Here is a 27,209-nt window from a genome sequence, read left to right as displayed (position 1 = left end):
CAAAATTGAAAAACATATACCGCCTGTATGAAAGTGAATCCCCAGGAAAGGGATGAGATTGGATCTTTTCCATGACATATCACTGAAACATGTCAGAGCTTCTAGGAAAAGGGGAGTTCTCTTTTCTTTGAGAGGGAAGAAACAGGTCATACTAAAGATATAGCATGTAGATCAGGATATGCTATCCATAAGTTGAGGATTCAATGTAGAATGGAGAGGACATGACAACTAGTATTATTTGAGTTCCCATACAAGCTTGATGAGGAGATTCTTGGATCAAGACAAAGGACTTGCAGAGAGAGATTCCATGATAGTGCCAGGTCTGGGATCAGAGAGCACACAGTTTGGGTTGGAGCAAAGTGGCATTTCAGGAAGATGCCTGCCTACCCCAACTCTCAAAACCTTAAACAGGACCTGTCAGATTCTGTGCTGTACCTGTTTTGCCATGATAAGCCATGTCTTGAGCAACTTTCTGAGCAGTGAGACATCCATTTTAGTCTTCAAAACCATGCTGCCTTTTCTTATCCAAAAGATATGAATTCATAGGACATGCTTTGAAGGACCAACATCAGTCCAAGAAAAATATAATAAAGTTCGTGCACAAAAAGCTAGTATGGATAATAACAATATTAGTGATTATTGGGCCGGGAGTTTGGCCTAATGGTAGAGTGCTTACCTAGCATGTACAAAGACCCGGGTTCGATTCCTCAGTACCACATACACAGAAAAAAGCCAGAAGTGGTGCTGTGACTCAAGTGGTAGAGCCCCAATGACAGGGTTCAGGCCCTGAGTTCATTCCCCAGGACTGGCAAAAAAAATATAAATGATTATAAGCAAGTTGATAAGACAAACATTTACTTATCCACCTTGCTCTTCAAATGTCTGAGCAAAATTAAGATATGAGATTAATAATTATGTTAAGACAGATCAGTCCTAATGAACTTGTATGTACATAAAATAAACCAGGGATTAAAAAAAAAAAACTACATCGACATAGATATTCTTTTCCAGTGTTATGTTCTCATACTTCACTGAGGATATTACTCTTAAGTAGAGATTGTTTATGTGACAAGCCTTAGTGAGTCTACTTTACATCAGTTTTATGATATATAATTTCTAATATTTTTCCAGTATAGGAAATAGGGCATTAGTGCAATTTATTATAGATCTTCCTTGTCTGTAGCAAATAGACAAAGATAAAAACATACAAAATTAGAGAGGTTGATTATTGTAGAACATTTTTTCACAGGTATGTTCACAGTCATCTCCTTGTGTAACTTTATTTTCTCAAAAAACAAGGAGCTCCTCAAAACTGAAGTCCCAGGGCTTAGGGAATAAGTGAAATTTTTAGCTAAAGGTATGAGTCTGTTCCTGTGGATTTTAGTTTTTGATCCTATGCATTTATCTGCTTGTAATTGGATTTTCCAAGATTAAAAAAAAAGTATCCTGACTGAATAGTTGCTTATTGTGGACTAGATAAAGGTTTTGGTTTCTAAAAACCAGAAAAAAACACAAAAGTATGAAACTGTTTTCAGAGTTTAAATTCAGAAAATAAAATGGATTTAAATTATTATTTGGGCAGGTTGAACAAAATAATCTGAAAATAGTTTCCTAGGCATCTGGATATCATTTTTTTTGCAGCCTCCAGAAGTGAATCTGACTTCTTGCATGGGTGTGTGTCCCTTTTTGAGTATGTATGGGTATATGTTTCTTTTTAGTGTATGTCTCTGTGTAATTAGAGCTTATTCGGTGTGACTCTCTGGAGGGTGGGAACCTGCTATAACCCTACATATCTGCCTGGTCAGAGAGAACTTAGGTCATTCCCTGTTCTTATTCTGCCATCTTTCTGTAATCCAGAAGTAGTGAACCTGAGTGATCGTCTATGGACTTACAGACACCTCATTCTGGTTTTGCATGGCGTCCTCATTGCTTTCTGGTGTAGAGTCCATGGTGTGTGGTCTTTGCCAGGACTGCTCTACTATTGCACTTCCTTTCTTAATTTCAAGTTTGAAAAGCATTTGGGAACTTTTGTAGTATTAACCCATCACAATGATTGACACACAATGAAGAAGAGAGTTGAAAGAATGGCTGGCAGGTGGAAGCCATCTATAGAATAAATGTAAGTCCAAAAGAAAGTGTTGGGTGAGTAGGTAATAAGTCATAAAGAAGAGTCCTTCACAGGCCATGTTTGATCGGTGAGTTGGTGCCTAGATTTTCAATTGAAGCCGTGTGAACAGAATTGAATTCAAAGATTTATACTGATTGTGAGGAACTGAAATGGCTGGACGCATGAGGCAGGAGTTGCTGAGAGATTACAAAGAGTTCTAACAAAGACAGCTTGTGAGAGGTCGACAGAAAGGAGAAAATGTGGCTGTAAGAAGACAGAGGAGAGCGATTGTATATGTAGGTTAACTAGAGAGGAGGTAAACTAGGTTAGGAAACAGAAAGGGGCAAGAAAATGTCTTTGGTAAGAAGAATAGAAACAAGTAGCGGGAGTAAAATGGAAGAAGCAGGAGCCGGAGGCTTATGCAGAGACCACACAGGCCTGCCTCGTGCACCCTGATTCCTGGCCTGGAGGGTTAGAGGCTCGGCAGCTTCCAACTTGTGCGAAGAGGCCCCTCAGAGTGCAGCCGAGCAATCCCTCCATGTCCCCATTTCTAGCCCGTCTCTTTCACAAATGGGGAAGAAACAAGACACTGGAGTCACATTATACTCAACACAAGCCCAGTCCAACCAAGCTTTTTGTCAGACACCTAGGTGAGACTTGGCCTTGAAAAGTTAACCAGGTATCATTGACAGCATCTCGATTATCCTGCATGTGGGGCTCAGACCTTAAGGGGCCATTAACCTAGATAGACAGGAAATCCAAGAATTACCCCATAAAATTCTCCGAGAAGTACGTTACAGAAAGTAATTTTGCCTGAATTATGAAGTAAAACTGATAACAATTACCTAACGGTTTCCACACTGATTTCATCTGAAATGTATTCTCAGTTTAAAAACCCCAAGGCATTACCTGAACAATTAAGAAGTAAATAGTTTATTGCCCAAATGCTATCCAAACCATAGATAATGACTTAGAAATATGTATGGAGGTTCTGATGATGATGAAGACATGTAAATGAGACAATATTTTAGGAAAAAATATTACAAATCATATTACAGTAGCCTAAAAGAGTAGTACTGTTTGAATTTACAGACACGATTTTACCTACTCATGTATAGACAACAGTTATAGACAGGCTCTGAATCATGCTAGCTTGGGTAAAAAATTGTTTTTTGAAAATTAGGCTTTGTTATTGCTACTTGGAAATGAACTATACAATTTGGAAGGGAAAATACTGAGAGAATATGGGGAGGGGGTGACACTGTTCAAAAAGAAATGTACTTATCACCTTAATTGTGTAACTGTAATCCCTCTGTATACCACCTTTATGATGAAATGTTTAAAAATCTACACTGGGCTTCACAATTTACAACATGTATGACCTACTTAAATTCTCTGTGCTTTTATTATCTGAACAATAGGAATATTAATGATATTATCTACCCTTGGAACTGAAGTTACTGGATAAGTTAGTGTATGTGCTATTCTTGGACTGAATGTGCCTGACACTCTGGGGTCAATACTTCAGTAATTGTATGTGAAAGGTAACATCTCCCTCGTGTGTTTCCCAGCAGGCCTGTGAAATCTCTGGTCTCCATGGAAATCACAACTCTTTCCAAGACCTGGATCCCAAGCTGATGAGAGGCTGGAAGTTTGCCTCCCACTGGTACCCTGCCTACAGGTGTCCTGGCTCACAGGTGTCCTGTCTAAGGGGGCCTGGTGCACAGGTGTCCTGCCCACAGGTGTTTTGGCTCACAGGTGTCCTGGCTCACATGTACCCTGGCTCACAGATGTCCTGCCCACAAGTGTTTTGGCTGACAGGTGTCCTGGCTTATAGGTATCCTGTCCACAGGTGTCCTGGCTCACATGTACCCTGCCCACAGGTGTCCTGGCCCACAGGTGTCCTGCACACAGGTGCCCTGGCTCAGGAACTAGGAGATATTGCATTTGTGGAGATATTAAGATGACAAACCAAACACTGAAGGCAAGGAGGGCCATGTCAGGCCTCACAGGGGTGGGCAGGCATGGCCAGGGCCTCCACGCTTCCCCAGAGCCAAGTCCACCACCGGAGTGATTCATCTTCTACCCATGCTACACCACAGACACTTGTGAGAAGAGGATAATAAAGAAAGTAGTGCTTAGGAACTTGAGTAACAAACTCTCTATAAATATTAGATTAAAAAGACACGAGCAGCTTGTCCCATTATAAAAGATAATAGAATTTGATCAGCTAAATCCCGAGGCTTTATAAAGCCCAAATTATGTAAACAAGCTTAATGGCTTTTTGATAAAACTACAAAACCGGTAGTAAGAAGAATATAAGAGATACTCTTAATTTGGAATTTTAAACTTCATGTTCTGGAACACAGATGCATCTTTAATTTTAAATATGAATACAAAGAGAATAGTAAAGAGCACAAATTGGAAGATAGACTATTATGTGAACAAAACATTGGCTTTGGATCTAGTCAGATTTATTATTGTTATTATGGATCACCAGGCTGGAAGAAGTAAATGAAGCTTTAAATACACAAGTTGAAGATATTAGTAAATATCCAAAGAAAATAGAAGCAAAAGAACCCCCCCCAAATAACCAAACGCTAAAATACTGAAAAATCATGTACAATCTGAAGAGGAGAATACTAAAAATGCAAGATAATTTATAGTCTCATAGATGATAAGGACTACAATAACCACATTTATAAAGAACCCTAAGGTCTAAGCAGGGAACTTGACTCTGGTTTTCACAACGCAATGAGATCTACAAAAGATTCCCCAGAAAGCTTCTCTCCCGAAAACCAGCAACGCTCTTCCATTGGGGGTGACATTTCTAACGATCTTTATGTTCACATTCACGAGACCTAAGCCAGTCCGGGAATCCCCAGTTGAGTTCCATCCTTCTGTCTGGCCCAGCCACTCCCTCTGCATGCCCACCGTTTTCACACTCTGGTCGATCACCATAGACATGAGATGCCACGTTTTTCTTTACATCGATTTAAAAATCACCGTGCAAGTTGTTTCCATCATTCAATAGAACTCCCCCAAATCTCTTTAACAAACTTTTTCTCCAGCGAAAAATGCCAATTACAACTGAAAAACATTTGAAGCAACAAGAAGAACAAAAAGAACTCAATCTTTTTACAATCCTATGGTCTGTTTGGACCAGTACTGTCTCCTCACTGCGTCTGAGCCTTTCTCCTAGGCTCAGAATGCTCCAGCTTTGGGAGAAATGTTTCTAGTATTTGGAGTAAATCTCTTTTGTGCCTTGGGACATTAATTTATCACCCCTTTTTTCTTCTCTTCTTCAGTTTTTAAAATGCCTTCTCTTTTTTTATTCTCTAGGGTTGGGCTCCTGTGTAATTTCTTACAGCATAGAGTACAATACGAAGACCAGACTAAATATCTTTGAATGGCATTCCCTCTTCTACTTTAGCTCAGCTTGTGGAAATGGAACAGCCTAAACCAAGCTGTGTGGTATCACACATTCTTAATGATAGTAAATCAATGTTTTTGTTTTTATGATCTTATCATTCTCCTTTCCATTCAGTGCCATACCTGGCTCCCAGATACTGCTGAGATTTACCACAGGGTCTGCCTGCCAGATGCTCTTGAATGTGTTAAGTTCTATATGTACAACCCTACTCCCACTTAACTACTGAAGTCTTTAGCAGTAGAGCTAAGAAGTTTGTATGGGAAGGTAAAGGAAAATAAACCAAAAACTCCACGGAAGATTCTGAAGGAAAACCAGCCCTATGCATCACTGGGGTCAAACTGTTGATTTAAATTTTGTTTGAACAATATGGGCGTTATTTGACTCTTAAAAATCTTTAAAACAAGCTGAGTATGGTAGCTAATGCCTGTAATCCTAGCTACTCAGGAAGCTGAAATCTGAGGAGCAAGGTTCGAAGCCAGCCCAGGCACAAAAGGACCTGAGACTCTTATCTCCAGTTAACCTCTAGAAAATGGGAAGTGGGGCTTGGCTGAAGGGTAGGGTGGTAGCCTTGAGCTGAAGAGCTCAGGAACAGTGCCCAGGCCAAGTTCAAGCCCCATGACCCCCCACACAAATCTTTAAAACAAAAACAACAATACTTTAAACATTTACATTTTGGATTGGCGGTAAAAGTTATCTATGGGTTATTTTATTTATACAATAAAGATATGAGGTAAGTGTTATTATTAATCCCTTTCAAATATAAAAATATACTAAGATTCACTGAGTTTAGTGACATTGCAAAATCACACCTAATGACTAAAGGAGTGAGGATATAAATGCAAGTGTCTGCATAAAGAATTGATGATACCCTGACATATGGAAAACAATTACATGTAACCCACTACCACTACTGCCACCACAACCATCATCATCATCATCACCTTCCATCGAACTCAGCATCAAATACCTTCTAAGTCCATGGTCCTCCATGGAGCCAGGAAATAGTGTGTTTCCTTTACTCCTTTCTGGAATTTTGGATGCTTAAGAGGCTATCATTGTCTCCATAGAACTTTCCCCCTCTTATCTTGGAGAACTGTGCCTCATAGACACTAATGTGGGAGTTTATAAGAATGTAAAGCTGATTTCAGTGCTCTGAAACAATCAGAAATGAAAGAACAATTAGGTTCTCTTGATCTGGACCCAGGGACATTGAGCAGTGACTCCAGTGCCATGTCTAAGTCACTGATAGATGTAGATTCCTGGGCCAGTTCTTGCTCTCTACTTGAGCATTGCAATCTCACATTCTTGGTTTAATTCTTATATCTGCATTTTTAAAACGCCAATTATTATTTTAAAAGACTTTTTAAAAGAAATATAGTGTCATAGGGGTTTATTGCCTTAAAATACATTTCACCATTTTACCTAACAAATCCAGTAGTATTGAGCTTCTTAGATGATGTGAGAACACAGTACTGAGGAGGGAAACCAACTATGGAGCTCTGTAGTCTCAAAACAGGAACAGTCATCGCATAAAACACAAATATGACATAGTTACCTGTCATGTTGCAGTAAACTTTCAGAGGTCCCAAAGGTCCGCTGCCATCAGGATCTATCCAGTAGTAATTTGACGTCTGCCCTAAGTGTTTGTATGCTTCACAGGATGGCTCATAGATAGCTGCAAAACAAAAGTCCAGCATGAGTACAGCATAGGATGAATGGCTCCCCAGTCAACACTGTGGCCCAGGCTCAAGGCTGGGGTGTGTGGATTAGGAAGACAACTTCCCCATAGTGTAAATATATTTTTTTCTCAAAATTTAAACCCAGCATATAGTTGTTTATTTCACATTTCAGATCTAAAAACAAGTTTCCGATATGACATGGTTGCTGGGGAGAACATTAAAACAGTAGACTGTTTTAGAAAATATAATGTGATCATTAAACACTTTTCATCTATAGTTATTTAGAGCTATCCATTTCTTCTTTTAAGGGACTTTAATTGGAAAGGCCACAAAATATTGACTGCCTTTTGGGCTATCAACTAAGACAGCATAGAAAATCTGTACATTCTCCATTCTCTCTCGTTTTCTCTCTCTCTCTTACTCTCTCCCTCTTTCTCATTGTCTCTGTCTCTGTCTCTTTTTTTTTTTCCAGTCCTGGGCTTGAGCTCAGGAACACTGTCCTTGGACTTTCTCAAGGTTAGAGCTCTGCCACTTGAGCCTCAGCACCACTTCTGGCTTTTTTCTATGTATATGTTGCCAAGCAATCCAACCCGGGCCTTTGTGTATGCTAGGCAAACACTCTACCACTAGGCCAAACTCCCGGCCTCTCAGTCTCTCTTTCTCTCACTGTCTTTCATACACACACACATTTTTTGCACAGTTAATATAAATTTCACATGAAAATACATGAACTTACGGCTCCATGTTTTCTAGGCAGGTGCTTTACCACCGTAACTCTGTCCCCAGGATATTTTCCCCTTGTATTTTGCCCAGATTAACCTAGACTACAATCCTTATCATGCTACGCATGCTTCTGGGAATAAGAGATGGAGAAGCTCAACTTTTTCTGTTATGAAGAGTCTTACCCTCTACAGTGAAATCTATCAATGTCTGAAAAAAAAATCTAAGACAACATCAGGAAATGGAATGATGTCCTGTATTCTTGGAGAGAGAGAATTAATATCATGAAAATTGGCCACACTACCAAAGATGATGTACAATTAATGCAAAGCCCGTCCAAATTCCAATTAGGGTCTTCACTGTGATGGACAGAATAATCTAAAAATTCATATGGAACAGTAAAAGACCACAATAATAATACTAATACTAATACTACTACTAATAATAATATAAAAGCCAAGGCAATTTCAGGCAAAAGAAAAAGCAATGCTGATGGAATTATGATCTTGGAACTCAGATTGTATTACAGAGTTATGATAATAAAAACAGCCTGCTACTGGCATATAAACAAGCCCAAAGACCTGTGGAACAGACTAGAAGACCCAGAATAAAGCCATACACTTATCTGTTATTTGATCAGGGAGCCAAAACTATACAGTGGAGAAAAAAATTATCTTTTCAATAATTGGTGCTTAGGAAATGTAGAAAACTGGTAGAGAGTTGGGGAAACAAGAACACAATTGCACTGTTAATGGGACTGTAGACTAGTACAACTGTACTGGATGACAGTCTGAAGGTTTCTCAGAAAACAAAACAAAACAAAAAAAGACCTTCTCTGTGGCCATAGCTCAGGTGCCCTACTGTAGATAAGTGGCTCAAAAATGTGGTATCTATGCACAATGGAATTTTACTCATCCATTGGAAAGAATAGTGCTAGGTCACTAGAGGAAGAAACCCTTAGGTAAGAAACCCAAAGGATTAACTCCTTTGAACTTTTAAAATACCATTTATCAAAATAAATTCCAAGAAATGAGAACATGGGTTGTTATAGTTGTTATTGGTAGTGGTATTTTTGTTTTTGTTTTCTTTTTTAGCAGGTGCATAGTGGGTGTGAATAAAGGGAGGGGAAAAGGTGAAGAAATGCAGTCAAGGTGTTGGTAGATGCTATATGGAAAATGAACTGTGCATCTTGTGGGCAGGGAGAGGAGGTTGAAACTGGGGGAAAGAAAAGGAAGGGGTGACATTGCCTAAAAATGAAATGAACACATTAACTGAATTGTGAAATGCTAACCCTTCCATACAACACCTTAATTAATATATATAAATATAGAGTAGGATATATATATAATTATATTAACAACAAAAAAGATTTTTTTGAATTTTTTAACCTGGGGTGGCCTAAATTAAGATTGTCCTGGTTTCAGTCTCCCAAGAAGCTAGAGTTACAGGAATGCATCACTGGCTCCCAGCCTGATCTTCCATTATCTCAGGAAAAAGGGAAAGCTATTTTCCTGATTCATTCTGTTACAGGTGCTTTAATTACTTCAAATCTAGTTTGTTTAAAAACCTGACATTCATGTAATTCAATTAAATGTTCTTTCTCATTATTTTCCTTTTTTCTTCCCATGCTTTGTGAGAAATTTCTTTTCCTCACAGAGACTGCACCTGTTTTCAGAGATACTAAGTGGATATTTTTACATGCTTCCTTTGTAGCAAGATTGTCTACAACATTAAGAAGATTTCCTTTTCCAACTGTTCCACATTACTGATATAAAGAATATGAAAGAGCTCTTAACAAAATATAAAAATTATTTCTGGTTTAAAAAAATCTACCTAGTCTTTAAGTAGTGGAGACTTTTTTAGGAATCATTGCATTAGTGATTTTATAAGAAAACTCAGTTATCTAGTTTGCTCCTTCTCCCTCTGTCATACCCTCTTCTCAGGCCAGGCATGGGAGCAGGTAGATGCAGGCAGAGGTTGACACCATGCATTTACACTTCCAGAAGTGTTAGACAAGAATTTACTTAAACATTACCCACTCTGTGCTATTTAGTTATCACCATGGAAAACAGACTAAAAGAAGTACCTCCATACTGCTCTCAAAATCCCAGCTGAGACTTACTTTTTCTCATTCACTGAACTTCCTGACGCATCTTTTGTTTACTATTTTCCCTCTGGAAAGTTGTCATAGTTTCCCCAGTCTTTACTCTCTCTATTTTTTTCCCTTCATTTTTTAATTGTAATGAATAGTAGGGTTACAGTTATATTCTCCAGGTAGAAGGTGCATTGCTTCACACACATTGATATCCCTTCTCATGTTTTTGTCCCCATTTTCATCCCCCCACCCCCTCCCCTCATCTTGTTCCCACCCCCTGCTTCCCTTTTCTAGTTCAAATAAACAAATAATCGTATACACATAGTGGAGACTTTTTGTGGAGTACACTTGAGCACACTTCCAGGCTCTTTGGTGTGTTAATGTGGAGTTTTAGTCTTCCTTTTCCGCCTTCCTCCATGATGATTTTCTCTCTCCCTTTTGCTTAACATGAATTTCTCTCTCAAAGAATATCTTTAATTCTCTTTCCATTTAGCAATACCACACTAGGTAAAAATACTTCCAACATGCTTTGGTTTTCTCATTTTCCCTTCTTTCCTACTGGAAGTAGTTACTGAGTGTCTCTGATGTACTAGATAGCGGGTAAGAATCTGTATGGCTCAGACACAAGAGCTTTGGAGCAGAATCATGCCATAGTCAGATGTATACTTTAGGGGAAAAGGGGGTAACAAATTTGTTGTAGGGAAATGACTTACAAAGTACAGGAAAAATCATGCTGCTAATACTAGGTGAAAGATGGGCAGTATGTGAACTGAAGCAATATGATAAAGATGGAGTGGATGGCTTTACATGTTTCTAAGACCAACATGGAAACCAAGAGAATAGATGTGGACAAGAGAAATCAGAGCTAAAAATGATCTAAATTTACAATCTCTAAAAAGGAACTAGATACCTCTTTGTTGACAATAACCCTCTAGATTATTAAAAAATTTACATATAGTTCATAATAATCCAGAATGTGAAGTTCAATTTCAAAGTCTTTACAGTCTTTACCTTGTCCCTGGGGGCACTATCACATTAGAAATTTTGATCTTGTTCTTTCTAAACTGTAATAATGAATCATTTTCATTCCAAACTCCAACCCCTTTCTTAAATACTATCGGGTTCAACTCTCTACCCAACTGCTTCTTTTTTTTCTTACCCAAATATGCCTTTTAACTAATGTCCATTCTATTAATAAAATATCATCTTTATTATGTTCATGTGTGTGTAGTGTTTCTTCTGTATTTATGACATTAGATTAGTGAGCATCATCTCTCAATATAAGATTTTTCACGTGTCATTCTCAGCTAAACTTGATCTCTGGTTGAGCAGGGCTGCATTAGGTTGCCAGAGATACAGCAGTCCATAAGTCTCTTTCTCAAAGTACAAAAATTTCAGATTTCACAATGAAAAGAAATGGCAGGACACATGGTTCTGTAGTCAAATAGGCTTGAGTATTAATGGCAACTCCACAGAATGTTATCCTATAAAACATAACAGAGTTACCGAGCCTGGTGTGGAAAAGAAATATAACTAAGACATCATAAGGAAGAAAAAAAATCCACTTTTTTCTTAACTTAGTACCTGATCCTGGCAAGCTGTTAATGGGAATACTCTTGGCATTTCCACACTAATCTCCAAATTGCTACTTGGGTTCTACTGAAATTCTCCTTCTCAGAAAGCCTCATCTCCTTTAACATGTCTGATCTCATATTCTGTAATACTTGTAAAGGGTTGATGGAGATCTTGATTGACTTATTTATTGAATGTCATCTGTGACAATATTTCCTAATAGAACTCAGAGTCACCATAAAGACAGGGTCGGGAAACTTCTCTTCTATATGACTTCATGAAGAAAAGAAATAGAACACAATAGAGCAAAACCTTGATACATAAGGCCATATAGTATGAAGCTAATTTAAAAGACTTCCAGGATATTGAAACAAAAGCCATACAATGAATGATTGTTGTCCTTAATGTACTATGTTATCTCTCATCTCTTTTGCTGTTCCTTGGTTATCTCATATTGTTACAGTATCTCACTTTGTTATCTGATATATTGAATTTATTTGTATTTGGTTATTTGAAATTGGATAGGGAAGGGGGGAAAACCAAGACGGAGGGGGGTGGAGGAGAGGGTAATGGGGACCAAGACATGTGAAAGGGTATCAATATATGTGAATTAATGCACCTTCTATCTGGCAAATATCATGTAACCCTTTTATTAATTATAATAAAAAAGAAATAGAACAGAAAGCAATTTTAAATGTACCTATTCCTTGTCCTGTTCTCATTTTGGAAAAGGAGTTTTACCTGGATGGGAAGTAATATATGCATACCCAGTCATGATAAATGAGCCATTGAAGGTTCCTACTCACTGAGATTTTAGGCCCAGTGTAAAGGCTCTAGATCTTTGCACAAACAATTAATGAGTAATAAATTGTGGAGGTGTGTGATTGTAAAAATTTTGGTCATTAGGGATCTTTTCTCATTCACTCCACTTGTCTTGTCGCTAGGACAGGCTCAATTATGTCATCCCTATGCATAGACAGTCAAAAACTTCAATCCAAACTGCACATGTCTGCCAGTCACTGAGGAAGGTTAGTAAACTAGAGTTCCTGATCTCACCACGAAGAGCCTGACTTGGTTGAGAATTTTTGATTGTAACAGGATCCAAGGTGAGGACAATGTAACTGGTCTCAGGCATGGCCCTAACTCAGAAAAGAGAATCAGATCAAGAGGAATAGATGCTTAGTTAACCATCGGAAGTGGGGAGGATAGAGCACTAAAAGCAATGTAGTAAAAATTTAAGGCAATAATGGGGTTACAATATGGTTAGAATGGCTGACTGCCATTTTACTTTTTCCAAAGAATGAAAAGGAACAAGATATGCATCTTTAAAAAAATGTCAAAATCATACTTTAAGCATGTAGAGAAAAAAATGTTTGAAAGAAAATACATCAGAAAGTCACAGTAGTTACTCTTACTGCTGCAAAATAAGCAGCAGTAAGATTATGGGAATTTAAACTATGCTTTCAATATTTCTGACTTTATAATACACATGTATGATTTTTTTAACATGCTTTCAAAATAAGAATCTGGATTTGTGACTGAGATCAAATGCAAAAACAGCTGCTATCAGTAAAATTTCATTTGTTTGCATGATAAGGAATAAGACGTTTTTAGTTCAAATCTACTTTATGTCACTTTACTGGAAACTCTCCTCAAATTTTTAGGTTTCTCAATTATAAAATGAAGGCAATAGTGCCTCCTTCACTAAGGCAGTGTACAGATGAAAGGAAATCACCTACCTGGTAATCTTCTGTGTATGTATTTAAAATTAAGTATTTCATAGGCTTTAATGCTAAGATTATGCTAATAACATCATTTAATTTGAATGTTCTACTCAGCAAACTGTGTCCATTGAGGCTCTCGCTAGTCTGGTTGTTTGATCTTTTCAGGAATTACAGGACTAGCATAGTAGCCACAGAAGAAGTGGTTACTGAAGGAAGTGAGCCATTGCTGATAATCAGTATTGCTTGTTGACTGCTGATGAGGAAACAAATAGACTCGGGAATCCCACCAATGTATTGGTAGTTGTTTCCTCTGTTGCAAGTCCCAGCATAAAAAGGTCTCATGAGATTTGATGTATCCATAAATAAATTGCAGGTATTTGGAAACACTAGTGTTGAATGCATCAGACAGGATTTCATAGCACAGATTGGCCGCAAGTAGCAAGTCCAGAGTGTCTTACTTGTTTCCTGAAACACTGACCGTCATCATTGTGTTCAATGGAAAATGACCATGTTCTAATGTTTCCTCTGGCTGCTGCAAAAAGTGACCACCTAGTGACTTAGTGTAGGGAAAGTTTATTTTCTTACAGAACTATGAGTAAAAGGACAGTTAGTAATGATATAACTCTAGGCACAGTTTTGAAAAAGGATCCACTGAGATAAATTAAAGAAAGGTCTAACTAGGTCTATATGCCTCCTGAAAACTCAGGGAAGAATCCATTTTCCTATTTTTGTTGTTGTTGTATCCCCCCAGGTTGCAGGGCCTGAATTCTTCTTATTTCACTTTCCAGTTCATGCCAGCATGGCCTGGTGGATTTAACATCAAAGTACCTTTGGTCCACATGGTCTAGTTTCTTTTTCACAGGACTCCTGTGGGTTCTGTTAGGCCCACACAAATAATTCAGGGTAATCTTTTCAAGCTAAAGCTCTTAATACAAGATTGCCTTTGCCATGTAAATAAACATGTTCACAGGAATCAGAAGATGGATATCTTTATAAGTGAGGGGGCATTATTTTGTGTATCACCACTATATGAAAATAAGATGATTATGTCAAGAAGAAATTTTATTATGATTAAGAACCTGGTAGTGTTTGTGTTGCTGGTTAATAAAAGAAATATTAAGGACGCACAGTAAAGAAAGACAATAGAATGAAATCCAACTTGGTACTGCATTTCAAAGCTGCACATGGCCCTGAAAGCTATGATCATGGGTAGAATATTGAACATATCTCACCCAGTCACCCCAGGAGAATCGGGGAAAATGGCTGCTCAGGCCTCAAGACATAGCATAAAGCCTCTGCAGGACTTTATGTTCACTGGTGGAGAGGAGTTGATGTTTACAGAGCAAAGACGTGCAATGAGTCCCATATACCAGACGATAAAGCAACTATTACTGAATGCATCACCCTTCCCAAGAACTGGAGTACCACTGGTGCTGATGGCTAAGCCAGGACCATGCTACCTCTTAATACATGTCCTATGAAACTGGGCATGGGCTGGGAATCTTTCCTGTTCCTCTCTTGCAAAGCATCTGGATCACTAGAAGTGGACATCGACTAGCCACACTAGCAAATGAGTCATGTGTGCCAAAGTATACGCATCCCTACGAGACCTCTGTGGAACGTTATCCATTATAATGACTTGACAGAAAGCTGTGAGAGTCACGAAATAAATGTATAGTCAATTTCCTAATGAGTGTGTCAAGATGCACGCTCCCATCCATTTTGGATAGGAATAGCTTTGTGAGGACTTCTCTTTTCCTGCTTGCCTGTGGTAGAGACGGGCACATGCTACCTGTACATTTGCACACCATGCGGAAGGAAGCCTAGTGACAAACAGCTAGGAAGTAATTCTGGATGTGTGGAGATTCTACTTCTGAATGAATAAAGATGGCTTTACTCTAAGAGAGAGGTGGACTAGCAAAAATAATATGCCTGGGGAATTCTTGGATAGGTGACATTCACCACAGCAGCCTCTAAGCTCTTCATTACATGATCCACTTCCACACACACAATCAGCAGTCTGGGCTGAATCTGGCTTTTGAGAACTATGTTTCTTTCATGGAAAGATGTGTTCGCCATTTGAAAGAACACAACTGACTTTCTGATCTCAATCAGACTCTAATGACTTTGGTAAGAGAATCTGGCTTTCCTAGAATCTAATTATTCCTGCAAAAGGTGACTATTGAGCTCTGGGCACAGCCAGGATGGAAATTCCGAAAGGCAGCAGTGACCTTGAGCCTTTCCTCTGTGCAAACTTCCTAATTTTAGGACAATGCGATTATTTTTAATTAGCACAATATTAGCTTCACAATAGCTAAGTCCCCATTAACACTTAAATATTAACCTCATATGTTCTCTGCCTCTTTGGATTTTGTTTTTAAATCTTGAATGAATGCCTGGAGTAAACTACATTATTTCCCCTAAGAAGCATTATCTCATTATTGACACACAGCACATGATGATGTTGAACAAATAGGGTTTATTTATTATTTTTTTTTAATTTAATTTTATTGTAAAGATGATGTACAGAGGGGTTGCAGATATATAAATCGGATAGTGAGTACATTTCTTTCTTTTTGTTTTTTTAAAGAGTGTCACCTTTTTCCTCATTTGAGTCTGATTGTAAATGAATCAGACATCGTACACATTAACATTATGTTATGATGTTTCCATGAGTATGATTTCTCTATAACATATTACACCCCATCACCTCCTGCAGGTTCATTCACCTGTCCAAGTCTCAAAGGTGAGGTGAATAGTTTAGGGAAGAAAAATAGAGAAGACCAATTTTTATTTCATGTAAAAAGAATGACTGTGTTCCCTTACTTGTCAAGTCTTTCAAAAATTGTTTTGGAAATCCATTTCCGCTCTCTCCTTTCTCCACTACACTTCATTTTATGCCTTTTGTTTAACCAACCTCAAATTTCTCCACTATTTGTATTGTTCCTCAGACATTCATTTGGAGAAAACAATGACATATACTTTTGTAAAGATAATCTCAAAACTAGTGAGGTTTTTTTTGTCTCTGTGTCACTGTGACTGGCACATTTCTTGGTGATATCAATTCTGATTCTTTATACTTTTTGACCACCCCAGAAAATTGTTCTATACTTCATGACTAACCCACTTCATGACTAACCCAGGACAAGTATTTGAATTTCATTCATTGATAGCTTAAGGTTACAGAAGACTTCAAGAGGCGAGGAAAGTTTAGAAAACCAAAGAGTCAAGCAACAAAATCCACTTGAAGCAATGGCCCTGATTGAACTCAGCCACTCTATCATTTGTTCAGACTTTGTGTTTGTCATTTGTTCAGACCTGTTGAGTATGATGCCTCTGTCCCATCTTGCTTCCCAGTTTTAACTTCCCCATTCTTAATTTAGTAGAAAAAAGAAAAGGGGCATCTCGCTCAGTGGAGAGCCTGTGTGCACAGGTGAGGAAACACTCATAGATAATAAGTCAGAATGCAGTTAGAGAGAGTAGGATAGCGTTGAGCAGGGCCAGTGCCTCAGGGAATTCTATTCAGATCCAGCTGCTGCTGCATGAAGGCTGGTTTGACTATGAAGCCATCTGAGGGAAGCCATTGCATAGTTGCTCCCTCACCCTTACACCACCAGTGCACCAACCACCCTTAGATGCCTGATATTGCTGGAAAGCTTCATAGGAGATGTTGGACTACCCAGTCTTAGCGACAGCCATGCTCATGATCCAGGCTGAGACTGCATTATCCGGTTTGATTTTTCTATTACCCGTTACTTACTGGATAACTTCACCCAACTTCCTCTACGATGGGAAATACCATATTTCAAATTCTTAGTGCTACTCTATAACTTCTCCTTTGATGAGTAGAGAAAAGGCCAAAGTCATTTGAATCATTAAGCATCATATGAGCAAGAGGGGAAAGTATTCTTTTGAGATGTTCTATGTATTCTGAGATCAAATAGAAATATATTGAGTATAACTATGGTTTCTGAATAATTCATACTCTGCACACCTTACCTTATCAGGGCACAATTGAAAATTGGCCATATTGGTTTCTTGCCCAATATACATTGAGACCTCATGGATCTGGCATCATTCGAGTGTGAGCTGTTCATAGATCCAGAGAATTTCAGAGCCTTGGAGATTATCTAATCTATCTCTCTCCCTGTAAATAATTATAATTATAGCAACAACAACATCTGTTTGAGCCCTCCTACTCTATGCTCAGTGTTTTGCAAGCAATATGCCATCTGTGTTTTGTAGTAATCCTATTTGGTAGATACTTCTTCTTCCACTTTACAAGGAAGGAAAGCATAGCTTAGAGAGATTACACTGACAGAAGGCTGTGGAGCTTTAAAGTCACATACTAGCATTATCTCTGAGCCCCTAACCCCTGCTCTCACTGTATTATCACAACCCACTGATGTCTCAGGCTTACTCAGTCCCAAGCTGCTCACTTTCTTAGTGTGAATTACCAGATCAGACCTGGAATCTCCACTCATCATAGCCCTGCTACATCATACAAAGCTGGAATATAAATGGATCTTGAACACAAATGAACTGTTTTCCTTTCCATAAGCACTAAAACTCATTTTACTTAAGCATTTTTAGTGAAAATCACTCTCAAAGTTATTGCACTTTTCTGCTTCCTTAATCATACTGCATTAAATATAATTGCCATTTCTTGCTGACTCAGTTTTTGTAATTACTTACATCAGTCATTGGATTATGCTTCACTAACACCATACCCTTACTAAATGATCCCAGAAAGCGGTTCTGTTGACTTGCCATTTCCTCTTGGATGGGTGGTAAATCCTTACTGTGTTGTTACTGGGAATGTTTTGTGGCTGTTGTGAAAATTCTAACTACTTCTTGTGCCTGCATGCTTAGGAGTGAACATCATTCCTCATATCCATTATAGGTTGCAAACAGTAAATGCAGGTTTGTCGAGTTGGGGGGAGTTAGCAAAGAAAACAACAACAACACATGAACTCACAGAGGCATATCTGAGCTCCAGAGAAGGCCTGGCTCCTCTGGAAGCCCCTGGCTCAACTTGGGCTGTGGCACCAGGTTGACACCCTTGGAGAAATTGGCTGTACTGTGAAGGACCAAGCAGATGTGATTAAACAAGGGCAGGGGCTGTGTCCAAAGAAGAGAAAAGACACTGTTAGGAGATCTCACCCGTCAGTGTGAGGCTCTTGGGGGAAGGCTGTTCTGAAAGACATTTAGAGTGATTCGAGTCCAGATTTCAAAATAAATACATGAAAGAAAAGGAAAAACGGAGACGGAAAGTTACCAAGTCTTTGAAATATATTTTACCTAAGGACCTTGATGTCTTTGGCAGCAATGTGCAACATTAGAAGGTGTTTAAAGAGATGAAATGATATGACCAAGTTTTATTTAACACAATGATCAAGTAATTTCCCTTACCACTCCAGTGCGGTAATGATTTTATGTACTTGATCAGTGCTGGGAGAGTGTGGGCAAATGTGATATCTTATATTGGGACCATCACAACTGTGTTTCCCATGTTGTGTTTGAGGCTGAACAAAACAACCAGTGTGGTTTTTACCCAGGAGAGGAGCCTATGAGCTCAGGCCCTCAACTGTGTACTATGGAAGATCAAACAATAAGAGAATTCACATTGCTTAATGGGACAAAATAAACAAGGGCTTGACTGGATCTTAAGAAGAGTGCTACATTTAGAAAGTCGAGGAGGAGATGAGGGGAGAATGCGGATTGTTAGATATTGAAACAGGGAGCCATCAAGTAAGTGCAACTTCTATGGGACTTTAGGAACAGTAGCATGTTGGGAGGGGAAGAGTTAGAGGTCATTTTCAAAGCTTGGAGCAAGTGCATGCCAGGCAACATGAGCTGATGCCATTCTAGGGAAAGGAAGTGATTGGTTTAAGCTTTAGGACCTGTAGTATAATGGCTGAAAAGAAAGGTAATAGGAGAGGCTATGAGAGCACAGAATCTTGGGCTGGTGGAATAGAGTAAAGAAATGGTCCAGGAGGTGGTGCCTTGCTTCATAAAACAAATCACAGCTACTGGGTACTGGAGGCTCAGGCCTATAATCTTAAGTACTCTGAAGGCTGAGATCTGAAGATCACTGTTCAAAGCCAGCCTGGGCAAGAAAGTCCATGAAACTGTCATCTTGAATTAACTATCAAAAATATGGAAGTAGAGCTGTGGCTCAAGTGGTAGAGTGCTAGCCTTGAACAAAAAAGTTACCAGGTTCTGAGTTCACGTTCCAAGATTGATACACACACAACCTTTTACAGCCTGGACTTATATATACTTGTTTATGTCTTTTATTTCCAACCAGATAGAACGTTTCGTGGCATTAGGCATTAGTGCTAATTCACTGTCCCTTTCCTATGCTCAATATGTGTTGATGCATGAACTAATTTTTGAATTTATAAAGATAAAAACAAACCAAAGTTAGGGTGAGAACTGTAAATAAGCAGCTGAGTTTTGAAATGTGAAGCAAAGAATCCAGAGTCTTCCTCTAATCTGGTGTACTTGGTGAGATGCAGTCATAGAAAGAGTTGCCTGGAGAAATCGGTTTCCTGCTTGGCTGAGTCCTGTGAAAACTCTGCCTTTCAGAGATCTGTTTCTTCCTGTGCTTGGGTGAGGGTATGGATTTCTCTCTTTTATATTCCTGTCTGGTTTTAATCTCTTTTATGTGAAATAGGTGTACTGGGACAGCCTGTTGATATATGAAATGGGGAGATAAAAGAATTCAGGAAATCCCTTTCTCTTGGCAAGTCTTCCTGTAAGTCTATTACTGTCTCTTGCTGTAGTCAAGAAAGCCTGTTGCTGCAGACAGAGGATGCTAACCTGATCTTCCTATCTGCATTCTCATTGTGCCACCGCCAGCCCCTGCTCCTCCCAACCTCTTACCCCTCAATGAGCGAGCTAGGGAAAAAGTTCAGCACAGAGGAACAAAGGAATCAGACACATGAACACATTTCAGAAACATGCACCCCCATTACATACTCATGTAATTTTAGAATTTTAAGGGAAGAAATTTATCCACTAAAGAAATGGGGGAAAATGTGATTGAAGAGTGGTAATCCTAGATTTCAGGAAGTTTTCATTCCCTCTTTTCCTTTAGAAATGCTAGACTATTAGTATCAGAAGAAACACAAGTCTTTGTGGTTATCTTGTCCAGCTCCTCATTTTACTGTGGGAGAAATGAAAGCTGCCAGGTTTGCAGGTGAGTCCCACACTTGAGATGAAATGCAAGTAAACAGAGTCCAGTGATAAAAATCCACCCCTCTCCCCACCCTGGACTCTTGAATTCTGCTGTTGAAACCTAGTTGTTCCTGACATAACTGCTAGCCACCTCCGGTAATCAGTTCATTAGCAAGCTGTGGTTAGCCTTTAGAGTCTGGATGTATGCTAAGGACCAGATTTGGGGGTGGAGGTGGAAAGCTGAAAGGGGGCCCCTGGGAGCCAAAGAACAGCAGGACCCCAGACACCCGGCCATTGTGCCTATTGCAAGTTCCATCCCCCATCTGCTGGTACCATCTTGAATTGGTGCCAGTGAGGATGTGTTCTGGCCACAGGCTTTAGGTCTCACGTCTTCAGAAATCAACCTTAGAGTAAGAAAGAGAAGCTGTGGAGAGCCCCTCCACACATTTAAAGGCAGATTGAGGGACAACTCTTGTCATCAATGTTCATTCCTTTACCTAGGCCTTTCAGAGGGTGTTATCAATTACAATCATCCCCCTGGGTCAGACTGCACCTGGAGGCAATTTGACTCCACCTCAAAAGTTCTGTTTTTGAACTGAAGCTTAATTTGTATGAAATCCCTAAGTTTTGCATGGCTGAAAAAGACTCCACTGGTGTCTTTTCTTAAAGAGAAGGCTCAAATTTTAGTAATTTTCTTGGGGCCTGTCAAAGATGCCGGTCACTTTCTGAAGTCACTTGGCATTCGAATAACAAAATTGCCTTAGCTTCACTTTCTGAAAGGGCACTAAGGGCCCTTTTCGCTGCTCTCTGAGAAGGGTCAAAAGAACTGGAGAACCATTTTCTTAACAAGTAAAATTCGAAATGGTAGCATAGCAACTGATCTAAGTGAAACCTGCCATTAATATTCAGTCTTACAGGCTAATACCAGCACCATTGATGTGGTGGGACTGTATTGTCCTTTGAAGATGTTTATCTGCAGCCACTGGCTTTTACAGAGTAAATGCCAGAGTGCTCCCTCCCTGCATCACCAAATTATCATTACCAAATGTAGTTGCCACACTGTCTGCAGACATTGCAAAATATTCTTTGAGCTTTGAAATCACCCCAATGGCCCAAGAGCACAGGCATACACAATAACTGGAAATCAAGCTGACCCTCAAAATTGACAGTGAATTATCTAATTTTATAAGCCACAAAGTGGAAGGCAATATTGATCTCTCTCAACCATTAGGGCAATTCCCTGTTGGACTAATGGCCATGTTAAAAAGTTCCCAGAACCTCTGATTCTTTATCTCTAAATGGTGAAAGAAATGAAATGCTGTATTTGCAGTTATATTGGCTTCAGTGTAACTAACATTAATAACACTAATCTTCTACATCATGTGCTGAAAGTGTCACTTATTACTAGAAATACAAATTAACCCAGCACATCTGTGACTGACACCTCTCCCAGCCATTAAGGAAGTCCTTGTTGGACTACAGGCTGAGGGAATAGGGAAGAGGATAAGTAAATTTTTTAAAGTAAATCTTATTCTTTTCAGTATGAAACTAAAAACATGGTGCAGAATCTCATGCATGTAATTGTAGTTACCAAGGAAGTGAAGATCAGGAGATCTTGGTTCAACAATAAAACACTGGGAATGGTGGCTGATGCCTGTTATTTCGATCTGTGGAGGCTCTAAATAAATAGAAGAATCTAAGTCCATGCCAATCCAGTCATAAACATACAACTCTATTCACACAATGAAAGATGTAGGTCTCATTTGGTAGAGGGCCTGCCTAGCAAGGGCAAAGCTCTCAGTTCAAACTCGAGAGACAGGAACCCTATTCACCCCTGGTGAAGTCCTGCAATATCCAAGCAGGGCAAATGCACTTTCTGTGTTCAGTGATAGAACAGAGTGTTATGGAAATGATTAGGAGAAAAAAAGCCAATTTTATCCAGAATATACTAGATAAAATTTGAATTTTTAGTTATAGAAAGGTGTAACACAGGAAAAAATATGCATCCTTTGCTTTTTTTTATTAAACCACCATTCCTTTGATTCTATGACCCTTACTTTTGAAGTAGTTGGTAAGATCACACTAGTTCAGTGTTTTTCCATTTCAAAGGATACAATGGGAATTGTTCTCAAAAAGATGGTATAGAGTCACCTGATGCTATGCTAAAATCAAGAGAGCCAAGAATCAAGAGAGCCTTGCCTACAGTCAGAGCAGATTGTGTGGTGTGTGTATGGTGATGGGAAGGAAGGAAGGAAAAAAAGAATGAAGGAATGAAGGTAGGGAGGTGGAAGGAGAGAGGAAGGAGGGGAAGGAAGGCATGAAGGAAAGAAGGAATGGAGAGGTGAAGGAAGAAAAGGACAAAAGAGAGAGACTGGCTAGTTTCTATCTAATGTGTTGGGATTCATTTTTTTTCCCAGTCCTGGATTAAACTCAGGACCTATGCACTATCCTTGGGCTTTCTCAGGGCTAGAGCTCTACCACTTGAGCCCCAGCACCACTTCTGTTTTTTTTCTATGTATATGGTACCAAGGAATCAAACCTGGGTCTTCATGCATGCTAGGGAAGCACTCTACCACTAGGCCAAACTCCTGGGCTGGGATTCATTTTTGGATCACCAAATATGCATAAATTCTAATCAAATATGTGTGCCAATTTCCATTTGCATTGGGGGAAGATTTGACTTTTCACTGAGAGCCATGTGTACAAAAACAGTCTAAATTGCCTAGTATCATTTTTTTCATCCTATGGTGTATTCAGACTCTACCAGATCTGAATACTATAAGGAGATGGAGTGGCCTAAAATACTCACCATTTTTTTTTGCCAGTCCTGGGCCTTGGTCTCAGAGCCTAGGCACTGTCCTTGGGCTTTTCCAAGGCTAGAGCTCTAACACTTGAGCCAGAGTACCAATCCCAGCTTTTTTTTTTCTTCCTTCTATGCATGTGGTACCAAGGCATCGAACCCAGGTCTTCATGCATGCTAGGCAAGCACTCTATCACAAGGCTAAACTCCTGGCCTGAATGTTCACATTTTTGTATCATCTAATTGTAAAGTGGACCCAGCTCTTTTCCATTTTACAATTAGCATAACTTTTCCACACATCATTCCATTTCATATCATGAAAGACAACAGGCTCACACCCATGACTCACTCAGCTCTTCTGCTTATCTCAGAGCTTTCAGAAGGCTACTGGATTGAAGGTTATTTTGGGCTCAACTGATGTGCTCCCTTTTATAAAAACACAGGAGATTGGCTTGGATACTTTGTTATTTGGTAGAGCACTGATGCTCTTTGATGGCTGGTAATTTACACATGGAACTGAGTCTTCAGACCTTCTGAAGGACAGTCAACATGCATCCTATTTCCACTGTTCCTGCATGTGGCCAAACTGAGTCCCTAAACCAGGAAGATAGAATAATGACTAGAAAAGAGGTTTCAATCTTCTCATAATTGGACAAAGAGCATATAAATCACACAAAAATAACAGGAAAGCCAGTCTGTTTCTGTGTATGTGTGGAGTACATAAAATAGAGAGACAAGGTTATTCACTAAGGGAAGTCAGATTAGAGGCAGGATAATTAAGTGCCAGTTGCAATCCTACATCCTTCTCTCCACTGAGTACCATGAGTCATGCCAACCTGAAATTAGCAGAAATCATACTCTATGGCATCCTGGGTGCTTGGCACGCAGCCATGATGCCCCTGCATGGAGAATCACACCTTTTTGTGTCTGTAAGAATACTTCTGACTTGAGCTGCCAGGGAGTCTCACTACTTCAACCCCGGTTATCTCTCCATAGTCATTTTTAGACTCACAAGGAACTTGCTTTGCTGCATACAAACACAACTGGCAAGTTCATGAAATGTAATAGCCTCAGAGTCACTCTGACCAATGGGGAAAAGTGAATAACTATCCTGGCATCCACATGCATTAAACAGCATCTAAAACACCCAGTGAGGTCTGCATTTACTGTTGCCTCCTTCCCTTGTCTCCTTGTTGATACTTTCTATTTAGATTTTTGGTATAATTCCCAAGCAAACTATCTCCAGGATGTCTTAGATGCAGAGTGTGCCTTGAGGAAAACCAAGATGATAACAGCGCAACTTTCCCAATGTGAAAGGGTTCAGAGCAAGGTCAACTGGATAAAAGATTAATTTGTGTGCCACATCATCCTATCCAATATCAAGAGTAAAACTCCAGCCATTCTAACTTAAATTCTGCTGTAGAACATGGCTGAACTTGGCAAACTATACTGGCATTTTACAAAAAGTATTTGTATGTTTAACAAGTTGTATTTACATATATAATTTGTTATATTTATAACAAGTATTATAACAGGTTTAAATTCTATTTTTATAACACATCTCTTGGAATGAATTTTAAAAATTCAATGAAGCCAGGCACCAGGGTTTTTCTTTGTCATCCTAGCTGCTCAGGTGGCTAGATCCGCAAATCCAGACAGAAGTCAACCTGGGCAAGAAAGTCTGTGAGACTCTTATCTCCAATTAACCACTAAAAAGCTAGAAGTGGAATTGTGACTCGAGTGGTAGAGTAACTTCCTTGAGTAGCATAGCTAAGAGAGTTCCCAGACCTGGAGCCCTGGTAGAAGTACATGTATGCACATGCACACACACGCACACACTCAACTCAATGAGAATTTGCTAATAATATCTATTACATATAACATTTATATATGTACATATATCCTGCAGGATAAATGAATATCCTGAGAAGACTTAAACTGAATTTTCAATTTTATAATTTCATAGGTTTTAGAAACTCGATTATAATTATTAAGATTTGTAAAGCCTATTTTTTTTTGCCAGTCCTGGGCTTGAGATCAGGGCCTGAGCACTGTCCTTGGACTTTCTCAAGGCTAGAGCTCTACCACTTGAGCCTCAGCACCACTTCTGGCTTTTTTCTATGTATGTGGTACCGAGGAATCGAACCCGGGTCTTCGTGCATGCTAGGCAAGCACTTTAACCACTAGGCCAAACTCCTGGCCCGTAAAGCCTATTTTCTTATGAACTACAAATGTGAAAAGATAACTCTGTCTTACACAATTCATAGAAATCAGAGAATACTGTCCTATTGATAAATATAACCAATAGTTAAAAGTCTCTAAAGCATAGAGAAAATACAGCCCATCATCAAACAAATGTTAAATAAAAAGATCAAACTATTTAGAAATGTCTTTATTCTACCTCTTAATACTGACAGTCTTGTAGGAGAGTCTTAATCCTACACGTGTGATTCTTCAGTCTTCCTGAGCTAGGCTAATTTTAACTGCTGCGAGGGAACTCAAGGAAGTTTTCATTTTAAAAGCCTAATTGATTGGATGAGCTCCCGCTGAAATAGATCTTGAAATGTATTGACCTATATAGCCAAAGTTCTAGTCCTTATGGTTAAGGCAGAAATGAGTATTAGCCTTTGAAATCATGGCCTTGTTAAAAAAAAATCATCCCTTCAAGCAATGAGTGCTAAACTGCTATTAGACTGTTTAAGATGATCATATATATATATATATATATATATTCTTAAATATGTCACTTGTCACTGCTTTAATCCCCTTGAGTAAAACTTTACCTCCAGCTTCATATCTGCATTGCAGACCGGCTGATTATAGAATCAACTCCTGGTAGAATATTATCACTAGAAGGGATTGTAGGGTCTTCTGAACTTGATCGTACCTCCTAAGCAGCTCATAAGTAAAGACAGAAATGTTAAGAAATAAAGTTATTTGCCATAAGTCCCACTGTGAGCAAAATGAAAGATCCATTATGAATGTGTAGTCATTCAGCTCACCCATTCAAATGACATTTTCTCCAGCATATTCTGTGTGACACTAATCCTTAGAGAATCTGAAATCTTCTCTCTGCCCCACTAGTTTCTGTTTTAAACTGAGTTCCAGAATCAAAGCACATATCAGAAATACAAAGCCCTGAAATGAATATAACTTAAAAGTATGTTTACTGAAGTCACCCATTGAGGGGATATTTATTTTTATCCTCTGACAGACTAGTATGTTTCCTTGTGAGGTTAAGAATGTAATTCCAGCTGGGTGCTAGTGGCTCAGACTTGTAATCCTAGCTACTCAGGAAGCTGAGATCTGAGGTTTGAGGTTCAAAGCCAGTCCTGGCATGAAATCCAGGAGACGCCTATTTCCAATTAACCAACAGAAAAACCAGAAGTGGTGCTGTGGCTTATAGTGGTAGAATATTTGCTTGGCTTAAAAAAGATCAGAGATAGTGCCCACACCCAAAGTTCAAGCTCCACCACTGGTGAAAGAGAGAGAGGTGAAGAGAGAGAGAGAGAGAGAGAGAGAGAGAGAGAGAGAGAGAGAGAGAGAGAGAGAGAGAGAGAGAGAGAGAGAGAGAAAGAGAGAGAAATCTAATTTCATGAAATTGAGAACTCCTACAATAAGGGTCCACTAGTTCAATTTGAGATGTGATGTCTAGCTTCTTCCCTTCATACAGGTAGATCCCCTGCCAGCAACGTATGTGCTAGAGACAAACCTAACCATGTATAGTTGCCAATAATTGCTAGCTCACTTCCCTAACATTGTGTATATGTCCATCTACTGGCAATACCTTTCAGGGCACTGGTTGCTGGTTCATGTGCATGTTTGTGTGTGTGTGTGTGTGTGTGTGTGTGTAGTGCCATTTTCTATGTAGCATGCCTAGGACAGTATGTATTCTCT

General features: G+C 39.1%; 1 protein-coding gene across 1 annotated transcript in view; it reads right to left on the bottom strand.

The window, feature by feature from the left end:
- The window catches only part of Cntnap2 (contactin associated protein 2), a 1,438,942-nt gene that overhangs the window by 438,397 nt on the left and 973,336 nt on the right, over positions 1 to 27,209 (bottom strand). Inside the window, exon 12 of the mRNA XM_090332259.1 lies at positions 7,096 to 7,215. Within this exon, the coding sequence (XP_090188385.1) occupies positions 7,096 to 7,215 (120 nt within the window). The remainder of the gene's footprint in view (positions 1 to 7,095; positions 7,216 to 27,209) is intronic.

This window comes from Megascapheus bottae, chromosome 5, assembly GCF_031878675.1.
Source record: "Megascapheus bottae isolate mThoBot1 chromosome 5, mThoBot2.hap1, whole genome shotgun sequence".
In the NCBI taxonomy this organism is placed as follows: Eukaryota; Metazoa; Chordata; class Mammalia; order Rodentia; family Geomyidae; genus Megascapheus; species Megascapheus bottae.
The sequence above is the reverse complement of the archived record's forward strand: the minus strand, read 5'-3'. Positions and strand labels throughout refer to the sequence as shown.